This window comes from Dromiciops gliroides, chromosome 5, assembly GCF_019393635.1.
Source record: "Dromiciops gliroides isolate mDroGli1 chromosome 5, mDroGli1.pri, whole genome shotgun sequence".
Taxonomy (NCBI): domain Eukaryota; kingdom Metazoa; phylum Chordata; class Mammalia; order Microbiotheria; family Microbiotheriidae; genus Dromiciops; species Dromiciops gliroides.
Window position 1 is genome coordinate 88,723,850 of NC_057865.1, and position 19,133 is coordinate 88,742,982.

A 19,133-nucleotide genomic window follows, 5' to 3' on the forward strand; every position below is an offset into this window, starting at 1 on the left:
ACTTACTTTAGGTAATAATAATGATATAATTCAACAGATAAACTGTACTGGGACTATAGCATAATCACAGATAAAATTGTTGCCCAGGCATAATACTGACCTACAAAAGAAGAACATTTTTAATAGATGTAATCAGAATCAACACTCAGATCCTTAAAACTCCATGTAACGTAAAGCTTTTCCATTCTAGAGACCTACCAGCAGAATCTCAAACCATATGGGATGAAGAACATATTATCTCTGCCATCATATTTACTGCTGGGAATGTACCAGTGATGCTTTCCATTGGTCTGAAGAAAATGAGCTTGCTTCCCAATATTTTTATTCAATTACATAAAGCAATCACTTGTTCTACCTGGAAAAAATTCTGTTAAACATTTAATATAAAAAAGCATGGGTAGGACAGTGACTTATCCCTAGTCTATTTCTTTCTGATCTCCATTGAGTGGAGGAGAAGAGGAAGAGGATGATTTCCTGGTCTTGGAGTCAGGGTTACAATCTGATCTCTACCACAAGGAAAACATTTAACTTCTGTAAGTCATAGGAAAATGTCAAATGTGGCTAATGCTGCTTGTAGTACTTACCTTACAGGGTTGCTGTAAGGATCAAATAAGATGTCATAGAAAGAGCTTTCAAAATTCTAAATGTCCATTTTCAAACATTATTTTTGTCATCTTTATGTTTATTTTATCAGATTAAACCCCAATAGGGAAATGTGAATATTAGTATGCCTTGGCACACCTGGTTCTAGTTATCTTGACAGTATTCCAGGGCTGCTTTATAAAAAAATCATCTTCTGTTAATTTTTAACTTATTTTGGCACCTTTATGAAGTAGAGAGTGGGGGCAAAGAGAGGTGCAGAATACAGGACAAAGAACGCGTGGCTTGTGAGGAAAGAAGGAAGGAAGGAAAAGCCTAACTCTGTTTTGTGCAGTATAATGGTTGCTTAGCAACATTTCACCTCAGGCTGAAAAAAAAGGTAATGTCTCAGTGAGGTGACACATTGCCCAAATATAATCAGAAGGTTCATTTTTTATAAAGTTAATGCTGTGTCAGTGCACCATGATGCCACAACACACACACACACACACACACACACACACACACCACACAGAGCTATGAAATTTACAGATTCCCATCATGATAACAGGATGATTAACGCAAAAAGAGCTCAGTAACTCTAGTTCTACAGCAAAAAAGGAGGAGAAAATTTCAAGGTGGAAATAAGCAAAAAAAGAGTAAATGGGAAGAAGTAAAAGGAGCAAGGATAGATTAGATAGATAGATAGATAGATAGATAGATAGATAGATAGATAGATAGATAGATAGATAGATAGATGGATGATATAGATAGATGTACATATATATAGATATAGATATATTTGTGAGCAGAGGGTTCTCTTGTATACACAGGACTCACCACTTATCCATTTAGCCTCTGGATCATGAATTTTGAAGTCTGGACTGAATAGATCTTCAACTGTTACCTTTCTCTTTTGTGATAGGCTGTTATCTTCAGCTGGAAAGAAAAAAGAAGCCATTATTTTTAAATCAGTATTTCAATTTGATGCAATTCAACAAACATGCAGTAAGGGCCCACTATGTGGAAGGCACTAAGCTAGGACTAAAGATACAGAGATATATCTCATAATCAGATATGAAAGTTTTTGCTCAAAGACCTTGTCTTCTAACTGGGACAAATATACAGGAGTCTGTAACTATATACCTTCAATATTTCAAAGATTTGCTATTGTTGGCACTTCTTTCAACACTGTAGATTGTAGACCCATTTGTATACTAATGAACTATCATTGTTACTTGAAAAATTCATTACTCTGTGGCTAACCTGGTGATGTGGGACCCTGTATATCAAAGGAAATTGGAAGAGTGGTCAGATAGGTGGAAGAAGAGCCAAGAGAGAACAGTGTCACAAATAATCTGAGAAGAGATAATATCCAGAAATAATGGGTGGTCAATAGTTTTAAATGCTGCAAAGAGGTAAAAAAAGAATAAGACTGAGAAAAGGAAATTAAGCTTTACAAAGAAGGTGGTATACAAGCAATTTGGGAAAAGGTAGTTTCAGCTGAATAATGAAAATTTGATAAGCATGTCATCTGTTCTTTCATCCAAGACAATGATGTTAACATTAAACATTAAACATCAGAAAAGAAAGGAAAGGTCTCTAGGAAAGTTCACAAGAGATATTTCATCCTCCCCCAACCTGACATTGTCATTATTTACTACACACCTGACAACAATCACATCTGAGAGTTAATATTTAAGTTCCCTGACATGCAGTTCACTTGTGGATGGTGAACTTATCAAAGGCAACCGGGTGGTCTATTTCCATTTAACTTATGTGCGGTTTCAACTCCCTATTAGATAGTTTCTCAGATAAAGGTTCTGTATCTCAAGTATATAAAGTACTTTGTCAAATCTATAAGGATACAAATCTATAAGAATACAAGTCATTCTCCAATTGTTGGTCAAAGTATATGAACAGGCAGTTTTCCAATTAAAAAAAACAATTTATAGTCATATAAAATTCTCTATCTTATTATTGATTAGAGGAATGTAACTTAAAACAACCTTGAGGTATTTTGTACCTATCAGATTGCTAAAATGACTGAAGGGGAACATGGCAAATGTTGAAGAGGATGTGGAAATATTGGAACTCTAATAATTCATTGTTGGTGGAGTTGTGAATTGATACAACCATTTTGGAGAGCAATCTGTAATTATGCCCAAAGAGTTATTAAACTGCCTATACCCTTTGGCCCAGCAATACAACTACTAGGTCTATTTCTTTTTTTTTTTTTGTTTTGTTTTTTTTTGTTTTTTTTTTTTTTTTTTGGGGTTTTTTTTTTTGGCAGGGCAATGGGGGTTAAGTGACTTGCCCAGGGTCACACAGCTAGTAAGTGTCAAGTGTCTGAGGCCGGATTTGAACTCAGGTACTCCTGAATCCAGGGCCTATGCTTTATCCACTGCACCACCTAGCCGCCCCCTACTAGGTCTATTTCTAAAGATGATTAGGGAAAAGGGAAAACAACCTATATATTCTAAAGTATTTACAGAAGCTCTCTTTGTGGTTGCAAATAACTGGAAGTTGTGGAGATGCCCATCAGTTGGGGAATGACTAAATAAGTTGTCATATATGATTGTGATGAAATATTACTGTACTATAATAACTGATGAGGTTGTTAATCTTAGGAAAACATGATCTCAAAAAGATCATAAAAAGGGAAAAGGACCAACATGTACAAAAATATTTATAGCAGTTCTCTTTGTGATGGCAAAGAATTAGAAAACAAGGGGATGCTTATCAATTGGGGAATGGCTGAGTAAGTTGTGGTATATGAATGTGACGTAATGTAATACTATTGTGCTATAAGAAATGCTGAGCAGGAAGATTTCAGAAAAACCTTGAAAGACTTAAGTGGATTGATGCCGAGTGAAGTGAGCAGAACCCGGAGAACATTGCACATAGCAACAGCAACATTGTGTGATGATCAGCTGTTATAGAATTGGCTCTTCTCAGCAATACAAGAAAATTCCAAAGGACTCATGGTGAAAAATGCTCTTCGCATTCAGAAAAGAACCTGTGGAATCTGAATGCGGATAGAATCACATTATTTTCACTTTTTTTTTTTAATTTTTGAGGTTTTCCCTTTTATTCTAATTCTTCCTTCATAACATGAATAATGTAGAAATATGTTTAATGTAATTGTACATATATAACCTCTATCGGATTGCTTGACATCTTGGGGAAGGGGGAGGGAAGGAAGGGAGGGAGAAAAATTTGGAACTCAAACTCTTACAAAAAATGAATTTTGAAAACAATCTTGACATGCAACTGGGAAAAATAAGATACTTTTAAGGAAAAAAGAAAAACATTGATAGACTTGTACAAAATAATAAAAAAACAAAATGGGAACAATCAAGAGAATTTATACAGTAACAGCAATAATATTTTAGAAGAACTTTGAATAAGTCATTTGACTATCATAAAGATACAAATTAACTACAAAGGACATATAAAGGAAAATTATATCTACAACCAGACAAAGAACTGATAAATAGATATATAGACTGGTTTTACATATGTGTGTGAATACACACACACATACATATGTATGTCTAATGGTAGCCAAGTTGAATCATCTTGCTTCTCTCCATTCATATTGTCATTACCACTTCTCAAATAGCTGTCCCATCCTTTCATTTATCATTCTCTTTTCATTAATATAGCTTTAAAATACCCTTTCTTTTGACCTTGGCATTCATTGCCAACCTCAGCTTATACTGAACTTGACATTTCTGCCAACAATTCTTACAGGATTGTGACATACTTCAGCATTTATGTTTAGTTACTTTTCCTTTTTATCTAGATGATTAAAAGAAAGTTTAAATTGGTCAATTCCAAGTGTGCACACACTAGTCCTTTGGGACAACTACCTCATTTCTTTTTTCACTTATATAATGTCTTTGCATCATTTGAGTTTCATTCTTTATAGCTTTCTATCCCTCTTGCATTTTCTCCCCTGTAAAATGTTCAAGCATGTGTTCTTCCTTTCTGTATTTTCTCTAAACCCTTTGAAACCTTTTCAACTCCCAAATCTAGGGTATATGTAAGACTATGCCAGGCTTTCCTCTCTACCTCTACTATAAATTCAAAGTTCTAATAGTCACTTCTCTGCAAAGTTGACAATGCAAAAGAACCATTTTCTTATTGTTGAACTTGATCCAGAAGCTTCACCTACCTTTTTGCATTAGGATCTCTAGTTCACCTTGCTTATTAACTATATTGGACATATTTGTATATAATCACCTAAGCCGCTGGTCTTTAAAAATAAATGATGTATAAGCATAACTAAGGTTCTTAGGTTTCATTAATTTCTCCCCCTTGATTAAACTAGAGGGGGGCAGCTAGGTGGCACAGTGGATAAAGCATGGGCCCTGGATTCAGGAGTACCTGAATTCAAATCTGGCCTTAGACACTTGACAGTTACTAGCTGTGTGACCCTGGGCAAGTCACTTAACTCCCATTGCCCTGCAAAAACAAAAAACAAAAAAACAAAAAAACTAGACACAAATTCCCTACAGGTTTTCTCTGAAGTTACCTCCTGTGAATTATGAATAACTAGAAATTTCTACTTCTATTTCCCCATGTTGTAACTATATATTCTATTGAATTTAGTTTGGGGTTATATGTGTATGTGTGTGTATATGTTTGTACATGCATGAGTATATGTGTTTGTGTTCACGTGCATGAGCACATGTTTTGTCCCTCTCCTTTTTCCTTTTTTTATTTAGCTAACTCTTAATTGGATTTACAAGATTCCTAGTAAATATTTTTTATTAGCTCTCATTAGGTGCACTCTACTTTTAGAAGGAGAGTTAACACTGTATAGTGGATAGAGAGTCAATCCTGTAGTCAGGGAGACCAGGCTTCAAAACTTAACTCTGATATATATTGACTGACTCTTTTATACCTTCCTAATTAACTGTCCTACTCACCACAGTGGCTTTTCCAAACCTCCTCATCCTTCTCAAACATCCTATAGTTCCCCATCTTCCAACCTTTTAACTGAGAACCTTGCTTGATTTCATTGAAAATTGATGTCACTCATCAAGAATTCCCTCTTCTCACTTCCTGCTCATCTCATACTACTCAGATGCCTTCTGCCACTATCCTCTCCTTAACCCTTGTCTCACATACAATGGTATAGTGATCCTTTTCCTTAGCAAGGCAAACCCTTTAATAGGCACAAACAATCCCATTCCATGCCATCTTCTCAAGCAGATTGTCCCTCCATTTTCCCACTCTCACTTATCTTCAGGATCTTATCTACTGTTTGCTCCCCGAATGCCTACAAACAAGCTTCCCAATACTCAAAACACCCTCACTTATCCATCCATCATTGTGTTATTATGTCATAGCTCACCTTCCTTTTGTAGTTAAACTCTTTAAGAAGGGGGTCTACAACCCACTTCCTTTCAATCCTTTAACTGGATTGTTGTTTTTTTTAAATAAACATTTTTATTTAAAGTTTTGAGTTCCAAATTCTATCCCTCCTCCTCTCCCTCCCCACCTTCCTCTCAGGTAGCAAGAAATCATATAGAGGTTATATGTGTTCAATTATATAAAACATTACTATATTAGTCATTTTGTATAAGAAAACTGGAATGAAGAAAAAAGAAAGTGAAAAATAGCATACTACAGTCTGTGTTCAATCAATATCAGTTCTTTCTTTGGAGGTGGTTAGTATGCTTTATCGTTAGTCCTTTGGGTTTGTCTGGGATCATTGTACTGCTGAGAACAGTTAAGTTATTCAGTTCTTCATCAGATGATATTGCTATCCCTGTGTACAGTGTTCTTCTGGTTCTTCTCATTTCACTATTCATCATCTGACCTAAGTATTCAACTGCTCACTCCAAACTTACCCACAATAATTTATCCAATGACCTTTTCTCAATCTTCATCTTTATTGATATCCCTCCAGTCACTGACACTATTAATCACCCTCTTCTATTTGAAACTCTCTTCTATCTAGGTTTTCATGACCCTCTCTCTTCTTCTCCTCCTGCTACCTGTTGGATCAGTCTTTCTCAGTTTCCCTTGCTGACCTTTATCCCATTCATTTCCACTAATCATAGGTGTTTCCTAATGCTCTGTCCTGGGCCCTGTTCTCCCTCTAAATTACTTAACTTGCTGATCTCATCAGTTTCTATGGATCCTATTATTATTTCTATGGTCATAATTCTCAGATTTAGCCAACCCTAATCTCTCACTGATTTCCTGTGTCCATATACAACTATCTATTAGCTATCTTGGACTAGTTGTCCCATAACATCTTAAACTCAATTTGTCCCAAACTGAATTCATCTTTCCTCCCTAAATTCTGTTCTCTTTCTAACTTCCCTATCACAGTTGAGGGTACCATCATATTCCCAGTTACCCAGGCTTAAAACCTAGAAGTAATTCTTGGCATTTCTCTCCCTACATCCATATCCAATATTTTGCCAAGTCCTGTTGATTCTACATTTGCAATATCTCTTGTATACACCATTCTTTTCTCCTCTGTCACTGCCATCACCCTAGTGCAGGTCCTCATCATCTCACACTTTATTTGTTTCAATAGCCTTCTGATTGGTCTCCTTGCCTCCTCCCACTTAAGTTCACCTTCTGTTCAGATCTCAAATTGATTTTTCTTTCTTTCTTCCTCTTTCTTTCTTTCTTCCTCTTCCTTCCTTCCTTCCTTCCTCCCTTCCTTCCTTTTCTTTCCTTTTCTTTTCTCTTCTTTTCTTTTGGCAGGCAATGAGGGTTAAGTGATTTGCCCAGGGTCACACAGCTAGTGTCAAGTGTCTGAGGCCAAATTTGAACTCAGGTCCTCCTGAATCCAGGGCTGGTGCTTTATCTACTGCACCACCTAGCTGCCCAAAGCTAAATTTCTTTTTTTGTTTTGTTTTGCAGGGCAATGAGGTTAAAGTGACTTGCCCAGGGTCACTCAGCTAATAAGTGTCAAGTGTCTGAGGTCAGATTTGAACTAAAGTCCTCCTGATTTCAGGGCCAGTTCTTTATCCACTGAACCACCTAGCTGCTCTCTCAAATTAGTTTTTCTAAAGTACAAGACTGACCATGTCACCAGTTGGTCCCTATTACTGCCAGGATGAAATATAAAATCACTGGTTTGACATGAAAAGTGCTATATAACTTGACCTCTTCTAGGCTTCTTATACCTTACCCAGCCTGCCTATCATGCCTTGGCACGTTCTCTGCTATCCAGTGACAATGGCCTCCTTAATGTTCCTCACACAAAACACCTCTCCACTCCATGCATTTGGATTGACTGTTCCACATGCTTAGAATGTTCTCTTTTCTTGTTTCTGCCTCCTGACTTCTCTGGCTTTCCTCAGGTCCCAGCTCAAATTCTACCTTTTGTAAGAAGCCTTTATCAATCTCTATTAATGCTAGTGCCTTCTTTCTAAGATTATCTCCAATTCATCCTGTATTTATCTTGTATGCACATCATTGTTGGCATGTTGTCTCCTTTCTTGGTCTGTAAGCTCCTTGAGAGTGGCAACTATTTTATTTGTTTTGTCTTTCTTTGTCTTTCCAGTGCTTAGCACAGTGTCTGCTACATAGTAGACACTTAATATGCTTGTTGACTTAATTCAGCTTGCTAATATTAATACACAAAGGTCTATTTATTGACATCACTGAATTCATACTTAAAGGTATTCTAGCTTTGAAACCAATTTCCAGAAGGGGGATAAGCCTTAGGGGTATAGGGTCTCTCCTACAAGTATGACAGTCAAACTGCACTCTGAAGGCATGATGTACTAAATAAATGCTGCCAGACTGTCTGACCCTGTGAGTCTAAGATAAATGGACAGAACTTGTGTGGGCAGAAGATTATATCACACTTGCTTCAGGCAGCCCATAACAAGGCTGGGAAAATTAATGTCATTCTGCTTGACATTTGCAAAGCCAGAATTTTCAGAAGGTATACATTTTCAGGTACATTTCAGAATCAAGAACAAAAATAAAAGGCTATATTGGAGTCATTATTTTGACTTAAAGGAGTATCTTCCCCCCCCCCTTCCAATAATAGCAATGGAATAAATACATACTGTTTCCCTTGAGGATGCATTTTCAGAATATTCAGGACCCTTCACAGTCTAGCTATAATCTCCTGAGATCCCTTCAAGACTTGGCTCTGATATTACTTTCTCCATGAAGCTTTCCTGATATTTAGAATGGGAAATTATTTTTTCAGTCATTAGATATAATAGTACTTCATATTCCTCTAACGTACTTATAATATTGTACATTTTATAGTAATCCATGTACATGTGAATCTGTCTATCTATCTAATTTATCTACCTACCTCCCTACTTAGGGTTGGAAAATAAATTTTCAAACTATGAATAAAAAAAGTCATACTTCTGGAGTAGATGATATAGTCATATGTTGAGTTCTGAGAGGAAAACATTCTCCCTTACTATATGGCCAATTACTTGACTAAAGTCACAGTCTTAATGTTTCTTCTTCTAACCCTTAATAAAACTTTGTTGAATTAATGAGGCTTTTTTTGAGGGGCAATGAGGGTTAAGTGACTTGCCTAGGGTCAAACAGTTAGTAAGTGTCAAGTGTCTGAGGCTGAATTTGAACTCAGGTGCTCCTGAATCCAGGGCCAGTGATTTATCCACTGCATTACCTAGCTGCCACACCCCCTGCCTTTTTTTTTTAAACTTGGTTTTTTTTTTGCTTTTGGTGAGGCAATTGGGGTTAAGTGACTTACCCAGGGTCACATAGCTAGTAAGTATCAAGTATCTGAGGCCGAATTTGAACTCAGGTCCTCCTGACTCCAAGGCTAGTGCTTTATCCACTGTGCCACCTAGCTGTCCTGTAATTTTTTTTTCCTAACTGAAAGTGCTGTTTTCCTGGGTGACATAAACAAACAAATAGTAGCAGGGGGTGCTGGATAAAGGAACAAGTTTGGATTCATGAAAATTGGGGAAAATAATATAGAAATGTGTTTTGTATGATTGCACATATATAACCTATATCAAACTATTTACCTTCTTAGGGAGGTGGGAGGGAGAGGGAGAAGGGAAGATAATTTAAAACTCAAAATTAAAAAAAAAACGCAAAAGTTAAAAATTGTCTTTACATAAAATTGGGAAAAATAAAATATACTTATAAACAAAGAAAAAAACTGGGGTCAAAACCCACCTTGGGCACTTACTAGCTGAGCAAGTCATTTAACCTTTCCCAGTCTCAGTTTCCTCCTTTGTAAAATCCAGATGGCAATGACATCTGTCTCATTGGGCATTCATAAGAGATAATGTATCACAGTGATTTGCCAGCTATTTATTTTTAAAATAACAAAATGTTTGTTGAATTAATGTTTAATGAATAATCACTGCTCTCTGAGACTTTTCATAATGAAACAATATAGACAAAGGCCAACACACAGTTAGAAAACCGCATGTCAGATTATTAGCAATCTTCTAATAAAAACATTTGTTTTCAGGCTGGGGCAGAGTTGTTCTTCTGTCTCTTATTATTATTCATTTTGAACAATCTCACATATTAATAGCTAAATATGAATGATTAAGACTGTCAGTAGTCTGCATTTCTTAGGATATGCCCATAAGTGGCTCCTAATCCCCAAGACCACTTTTATCTGGGGAAGATTTTCATGTACCTACAGGGATGAGACAATGCCCCAGAGTGCCCCCCTCAGGTATGCACATTTAAACAGGCAGTTTCCTAGCACAAAAAAAAAAAAAAGGCAAAAGAATGAGGTAAATATAGGGTAAGCAATTGCTACTATTGATAATACTTACCAGAGAAAATATGGGATAATTGTTCTAGATTCTACTCATTATTGTCTTTGTTCAAACCTCTTGTTACACTATAAGCACCAATGTTAATACCAAGGATGACTTCTCTTTCAGAGGAGACAATATTTGACTATGTAAGCTATGTGTTTCCTACCATATAATAACTAACTGGGTTTTAATAGAGATACTGGGGAATTCCAACTTAAATCTTGCCTGAAATCTTCAGGGTTTTTCAGATTGCCAACCCATGAGATTTGAGTTTATGTGATCGAGAAATAAAACAATTATGTACAGTCCGGGGGCAGCTAGGTGGTACAGTGGATAAATCACCAGCCCTGGATTCAGGAGGACCTGAGTTCAAAACCGGCCTCAGACACTTGACACTTACTAGCTGTGTGACCAGGGGCAAGTCACTTAACCCTCATTGCCCTGCAAAACAAAACAAAACAAAACAATTATGTATGGTCCTCTTGATGTCAACTGTCTAGGCAGAGTATCTAATGATATTAGGTCACCATTGTTCTACTTTTTCTCTAAAACTGCTGGTTACTCCACAATCCACAAGATTAACATTCTACTTGCTCTCTGAAGTTTTCTGAGGCTATAAGAAAAAGCAAATAACTTGGGTCCAGCCACAGAAGCATCAACTTATTTCATAAAGCCCAAATCAATAGAGTTTGATGAGAACTCCAGAAAAAGACAAGTAGGTGAGAAATTCTCCAAAACAATAAAGCAAATGTACAACTTTTTAAATGTGCCAAAGAAAGAACTGATATTGATGGAATGGAGTGAAACATGCTATTTTTCACTTTCTTCCATTTTTTCCCCTTTTAATCAAGTTTGCTTGTACAAAATTACAAATAGGGTAATGTTTTACATAATCATACAAGTATAACCCATATCTGATTGTTTGCTGACTTGGGGAGCGGGGAGGGGAAGGAGCAAAAGAGGGATAAAATTGGAACCCCAAACTAAAAATAAACAAGTTAATTATTAAAAAAATTAAAATGTACTATTTTCCTTCCTCTTTAAAGTAGTCTCCTTCCTACTTAATTCTATTAATCACTGTCATGTCTTGACACTGAACCCATAGAAAGGTGCAGAGCTATGTGATTTATCATAGTATATGAGCCTTCAAAGCTAGTTTATAAGTCACACAAGTATAACAGTCCCTTACTTTGTAGTTCTCCCTCATTCCTACCTCAATCCCTCAGTGAAATTATAGGGCTCAACCTCATAACCAATTTTTTTCATCATATGATTTGAAATTATTAGACCAAAAGGGACCATGGGAAAGGTAGCATTACTGTGAGAAAGAGCACTGGTTTCAGTTAAAGGACCTGGGTTCTAGTCTTGCTTTTGTCACTTATTACCTGTGTCACCTGGGGAAAGTCTCTTAGAATTCCTTGACTCTCACTTTCTTTTATCTGTTAAATGAAGAAGGTGGACTAGGGGGCCTATGAAGTTCCTTTTATCTCTATATCTTTGATACTAATATAACTCTCATTTCACAAGAGAGGAAACTGAGCCTGAGAGAGGAAAGGAGACTTATTTAAGATCAATGTGATTCTACATGATTCCTAGATGTTTTCAAAAATTAATCCTTAAAAGATGAAGATTATTAATACCAAGGCTCTTCACAATAATGTGCTACAGACTGAAAATAAGTCCAAGTTCCCCAGATTCTCTATACTAGGGTAGCATCATTAAAATAAGTTCACAGAAGCCTAAGGTGACAAACCTGAAAAGATGTAAGCTTAAAGAACTTCTGTCATGTTGGTTAAATTTCAACTCATGTCTTACTTGAAAGTTTTAGCATGTAGTCAGAAATAATTGAATTTTTGAAGTAGCATGAGTCTAGTCAGCTCCTCCCATACTGAAAATGCTCTAAGAACAGACATGTCATGGTCTGTCCTCTCAGGATCACTTTGTGTAATTTTAGAAGGGGTCATTATTAGGTTGGTGCCTGGGTAATAGATTCTTCATTTACTTCAACTCTTTAAAAACTATCTACTATGCAAGTGAGGAGTTATTATCTCTATGACTAAAAAGCCTATCTATACTGATGAAAACATGAATCTTTTAGATACTGTAGGAACTATGGAAATCGAGTGAACTATACTAACTCCATCTTGTGACTCAATTCTGGATCTAGCTCAGTTCCCTTTCTATTCAATTATAGATCTAGCTCAATTTCTTCCTAATGAGCAAAACGTATGCATTTATGGGAATTGTGAGAAAACATTATTGAGCTATTTGAACCTAACCTTGTGTGGCTGGGAAACTGGGCCACCTCTACCTGTTGCTTAGAAATCTTTAATTAAGGACTGAGATTATGCTGACCAGAAGCCCAGTCACATCAAAAGACTGATACAAGGAGTTTTCTCACAATTCTACATCTCAAGCAACGCATATGTCTTATCTGAAAACTGGCCTCAAAATGGTCAATTACTGTTTCTTTGTTTCTTTGATTGAATACAGACATGTGAAGGAGTGAATGGGACATTTCTTTTTCTGATTTCAGGCAACTGTAACTATTTGATCTCCCCCTCCTAACTTGGAAAGTCCCCAGTCTTTCCTCCAATTAGAAATCATATTAACTAATCTTGTATACTGTTTTATATCCCATTAGTTGTTTTCTTTTAGTACATAAAAATTTTTCTCCCCTTGTATTGAGGGTTCAGTGCCAACATGAGAAGGCCTGGTCCCTATTTGTTACGCAGTTGGAATGCACTGCTTAATAAACTGATATGGTCAAAAGTTTGAAACTTGGTTTCCCCAGTTATTTCATGTTTCACCCACCATAGTATAGGATAACATTTTAAAAAGTTAATTTTACTGGCTTATAGTCATACTTCATAGGATTTTTCAATTTCTACTTCCAAATTACTATATGAAATATCTATCACTATTACTACTAAGTAGCATTTCTATACTGCTTTAATATTTATAAAGTTCTTTATAAATCTTATCTCATTTAATCCTCATGACAATCTCATAAGGTAGATGCTAATATTATTCCCATTTGGCAGATAAAGAAAAAGAGGCTGAGAGATCAAGAGACATGTTAGTGCTATTATTATCCATATTTTTCCAGATGAGCAAACTATGGCTGAAAGATTTGCCCAGGATCACACAGGTGAGCAGGATTTGAATTCTGTTCTTCCTGTCTCCAAGTCTAACAGTCTATCCATTAGACCACCTAGCATTCTAGATCCCAAAGAAGACTAATGAAAACAAAAGCAATCATTACTGTACTTTTGCATTTTGAAGAAATTGTATTCCTTTTTGGGAATATGTACTGGTCAAGTGTATATAGTGTTAGGTAACATTTTAAGATAACATTGTCAAGTAACACTGTCAAAATTTTTTTGTAAAAAAAATTTTAAATTAGTTGTTTCTACCATAAAGAAAAAAAATGGTTATATAATGTATATAATTTATACTACTAGCTCCCCCTACCTTTATTATTATTTTTTAAACCAGGCCTATTAATTCATTGGTATAGGGATATCATCTGTAACTTACAGTATTAGAGTGTTATCTGTGGTAGAAGGGGTCTAACTTGCTACCAGTAAGCTATACACAGCCCACAAAACTAGCAATTGCTAAACCGCATTAAAAAGGAACTAGGAAATGTTTGCCAAAATAAAATAATACAACATATGATATATGATACAAAATGTGAGATGACATAGGTAATGTTAATTTGTGGTTTTCTAAGCCAATTTGCCACCCACAGGGATCTGTTTCTATTTCAGTTTGAAACAACTGGCCTGTTTAAGAAACTTGTCCATGGTTACACTGCTATCATGTCTCAGAGGTAGGACTGGAACCCGTGTCTTCCTCATTCCAAAGCTATCCCCCCATTAGCTCTACCATATTATCTCTCATATTCTTCATTTGTATATCTAATATATAGATAACATTTGTTTTCATGTCTGGGGATGAGCAGATTAAAACACCCTGTTTGTCTAACAACATGGTTGAAATTCCCAAATAGCCCATTAGCTTTGCTTTGTTCCATGGCCATGTACCACACTCATCCATCCAACTCAATCAAATTACCCATTCAATGCCAATTCATTAAAACACTCCTTAGTTTAAGAAAAACTGAGCCATGGGGGCAGCTAGGTGGTGCAGTGGATAAAGCACCAGCCCTGGATTCAGGAGTACCTGAGTTCAAATCCGGCCTCAGACACTTGACACTTACTAGCTGTGTAACCCTGGGCAAGTCACTTAACCCCCATTGCCCCACAAAAAACAAAAAACAAAACAAAACAAAACAAAATTAAAAAAAAGAAAGAAAAACTGAGCCAGAAAGTAAAGGTAGACCATCATAAATACATCATTATCACTTGAAAGCAACTAGAAACTAATGACTCCAGAATACATCAAGGAAAAATAAAATGAAGTCAAAAGAATAAAAAATGGAAGAATATGTAAAATATCTTATAAAAAATTAGTTAGAAAACAGATCAAGGAAAGATAATTTGAGAATTAATAGACTACCTGAAAGCCATCGCAAAAAATAAAAAAGAGCCTAGACATCACATTTCAAGAAAAGATAGAAAAATTTCCCCAGTAGCTAAGATCCAGAGGGTAAAATAGAAAGTGAAAGAATCTACCAATTACTTCCTAAAAGAGATCCCACAATGAAAACTCCCAGGAATATCATAGCCAAATTCCAAAGCTCCCAAGCCAAGAGAAAGTATTTCATGCAGCCAGAAATAAACAATTCACATATTGGAGAGCCATAGTCAGGAACACACAAGATTTAGCAGTTTCCACTTTAAGGGAGGAGAGGGTTTGGAATATGACATTCTGGAAGGCAAAAGAACTAGGATTGAAACCAAGAATAACCTACCCAATGAAACAGTATAATCCTTTAGGGGGTAAATGGATATTTAATGACTGTTTGAATCATACTCTCATCAGAATTGGCTCCAAAAGGGAATAATATACACACTCAGCTGGGTATAGAAATTTGTCTTACTCATCTGGGAAGTAAGAGGGGTAGGACATAAGAGGGCATATTAGAAGGGAGGGCAGTGGTCAGACACAAGACAGACTAGGTATGCAGAGTCAATATAATAAAAATTACAATTCTACATAAATTAATTTACTTATTCAGTGCCATACCAATGAAGCTACCAGAATTATTTTACAGAACTAGGAGGTGAAAACAAAACTCTTCTGGAAGAACAAATAGTCAAGAATATCAAGGGAATCAATGAAAAAAATGTGAAAGAAGGTAGACTAGCAGTGCAGATCTCAAACTGTATTATGAAGTAGTAATCATCAAACAATCTGGTATTGACTAAGCAAGAGAGTGATGGATCAATGGAACAGATTAAGTATATAATATATAGTAATAAATGACTACAACAATTTAGTGTTTGAAAAAGGCAAAAATCCAAGGTTTTGGTAAAAGAATTCACAATTTGACAAAAATTTCTAGGAAAACTGACAAGCCATTTGTAGATATTACGTATAGAGCAACATTTCACACCATAAGGTCACACATACATAAGGTCAAAATGTGTATATGGTTTATAAATAAAGGGTGATATCATAACAAAATTAGGGGAGCATGGAATATTTTAGCTATCACATCTATGAATAAATGAAGGATTTATGATGAACCAAGAGATAGAGAGTACAATGGAATGTAAGAATCATAATTTTAATTACATTAAATTTAAAAAGGGTTTTCAGAAACCAAACCAATGCAACCAAGACAAAAAGAAAAGCAATAAAGTAGATGAGGATTATAGCAATTTTCTCTAATAAAGGCTTAATGTCTGAAATATATAGTGGAATGAGTCAAATTTATAAGAATATGAGTCATTCTCCAATTAACAGATGGTCAAAAGATATGAACAGGCAATTTTCAGGAGAAAAAAAAATCAAAGCTATAATTATGTGAAAAAATGCTATTCATTAGAGAAATACAAATCAAAACAACTCTGAGGTACCATTTCACTTTTATCATATTGGGTAATATTACAGAAAAGGAAAACGATAGATATTGGAGGGGATGTGGAAACACTGGGACACTAATGCACTGTTGGTGGAGTTGGTAGAACCAACCATTCTGGAGAGCATTTTGGAACTAGGCCCAAAGGGCTATAAAACTGTGTATACCCTTTGACTTAGCAATACCACTTCTAGGTCTGTATCTCAAAAAGATCAAAGGAAAAGGAAAAGGTCCTATATGTAAAAAATATTTATAGCAGCTCTTTTTGTGGTAACAAAGAATTGTTAATTAAAGGGATGGTCATCAATTGGAGAATGGCTGAACAAACTGAGGCATATGACTGTGATGGAATACTACTGTAGTGTGAGAAATGATGAAGGGGGTGCTTTCAGAAAAACTTGGCAAGATCTATATAAACTGATACAAACTCAAGTGAGAAAAAAACAGGAGGTTAGTGTACAAAGACAGCTATGTTGTAATGATGATCAACTATAAAAGACTTGGCTACTCCTATGAATACTATGAGCAATCACAATTCAAAAGGACTCATGATGAAAAAAAATGCTATCCATCTCCAGAGAGAGAAAACTGATAAACTTTGAGTGCAAAACAATGTATAATTTTCTTTTCTTTTTTTTCTTTTTGCAGGGCAGTTGGGGTTAACTGACTTGCCCAGGGTCACACAGCCAGTAAGTGTTAAGTGTCTGAGGCTGGATTTGAATTCTGGCACTCCTGAATCCAGAGCTGGTGCTTTATCCACTGCACCACCTAGTTGCCCCTAATGTATAATTTTCTTGCAAAATTGACTAAAATTTAAATATATTTTGCATGATTTCATGTGTATAATTGACATTTTGTTTGCATTCTCAGTGGGTAGAGAAGATTGAGAGAGAAGGAGAGGAGAGAATTTATCATTCAAAATTCAAAAAGAAAAGGATTTTAAAATAAGTAAATAAAATTTTATTTTTTTAAGAGGAAAAAAAGAGTAACACCAGGAAGGCTCTTCCCTCACCCATTAAAAACATCTCCAGTCTCCCAGAAGTCATCAGTTAGAAATTTTGGTGGAAGAAGGGGTTAACAAGCTCCTATTTATTTTTTAAATAATAGTAAACATTTTAATCTAAACTTTTGAATTCCAAATTTTACCCCACCTTCCCTCCCACCCCTCACCTCTCCCTGAGGCAGTAAGGAATCAGATATAGGCTATACATGTGCAACTATGTAAAACAATACCATATTAGCTATTTTGTATAAGAAAACTTGAATAAAAGTAAAAAATAGCATGCTTCAGGCAGCATTTAATCCATATCAGTTCTTTCTTTGAGGTGGATAGTTTGCTTCATCATTAGTCCTTTGGGATTGTCTTAGATCATTGTATTGCTGAGAATAGTTAAGTCCTTTACAATTCTTCATTAAAGAATATTGTTGTCACTGTGCACAACATTCTCCTGGTTCTGCTCACTTCACTATACATCAGTTCATATAAATCTTTCCAGGCCTTTCTGAAATCATCCAATTTGTCGTTTCTTATAGCACAATAATATCCCATCACCATCATATACCACAGCTTGTTTAGCTATCCCCCAATTCATAAGCATTTCCCTGATTTCCAATTCTTAGCCACCTGTGGAAATATTTTAACTGACTAATTTAGGCATAATTTGGGGGAACTAATCTGTGGATGACTGATCTTACTGGAGGACTAATCTGGGGACTCTTGACCAGCTGGCTATCTGACTGCTATTAATTTAGTATGGGCCATTTAAATATTTCTCCACACTGCTCCCAAATTGCTAAGCAAAAGATTATGAAGCCTCTTAATTAAATAATCAAGGCAGAATTTATTTATAAAAATCAATATGAACGATAAGGGTAAAGAAATGCAAATTATACAACCTGTCTGCTTTTAATATAATAAGGGCCTTTGCTGCCTCTTGTCTTAGGGTATGCTCCAGCTTTCTCCAACTTTCACTCTTTTTCTCCACTCCAACTTTCACTTTATCGATCTCCCTGAAAAGCCCCTTAGCGTCCTTACCTCCGTTGCCAACCCCCTGGTGTCTCTAGTGTCTCTGTATCATAGCACTTTCTCCAACCACTGTAGTGTCTCCTGATCTCTTAATCTTCCTGCCTCTCCCAACCTCCATATGTCTGCCTCTTTGTCTTCTCCAATGACCTGTATCATCTGCCCCCCTTTCACTGTCTTCTCCCCCATATATATGTGTTCCTTCTCTCCCCTCAAATCTCGGGCCCTCTGCACCCCCAAACACGCCAAGCTAATCCACTGGCCATACTAGGGCTGTGGCCAGCGGGGCTCGAGGGGCCGTGCTCCCTGTTGCATGCCTGGGACCTCTACATGGGCTATGCTAGGGCCTGGCAGGAAAAGCCTGGGATCTCTGGGGCAGCTCATCTCAGGGCGTAGGGAGCTGGGGCTTCTTTTTATTTCCCCCCCAGCCATCTGACCTGGCATCCTGAAAAGCCCACAGGGCTTTTTTGGCTCAGCTGAAGTGGAGGAGGAGGGGCATCAGCCCGTCACACAGAAGAAAAACCCTGAGAGCCTAAGGCTTTTTAATCTCAGCCCAAATGCAGGGTCACCAAATCAAAATAAATTCCCACATACCACAAAAAGAGTTGCTATAAATATTTTTGTACAAACAGGTTTTTTCTTTTTTGTGGGTGGGGGGTGGGGATGTCTTTGGGATATAAACCTAGTAGTGGTATTTCTGGATCAAATGGTATGAACAGCTTTACAGCCCTTTCAGCATAGTTCCAAATTGCTCTACAGAATGGTTTGTAACAATTGG

General features: G+C 36.3%; 1 protein-coding gene across 7 annotated transcripts in view; it reads right to left on the reverse strand.

Moving 5' to 3' along the window:
* The window catches only part of DPP6 (dipeptidyl peptidase like 6), a 1,357,728-nt gene that overhangs the window by 522,172 nt on the left and 816,423 nt on the right, over positions 1–19,133 (reverse strand). For all 7 annotated transcript variants that reach the window (XR_006353239.1, XM_043966312.1, XM_043966314.1 and 4 more), the window contains exon 3: positions 1,420–1,518. Coding sequence is in view for 6 of the 7 variants with exons in the window: in XM_043966312.1 (XP_043822247.1) it covers positions 1,420–1,518 (99 nt within the window). In the remaining variant the exon portion in view is untranslated. The remainder of the gene's footprint in view (positions 1–1,419; positions 1,519–19,133) is intronic.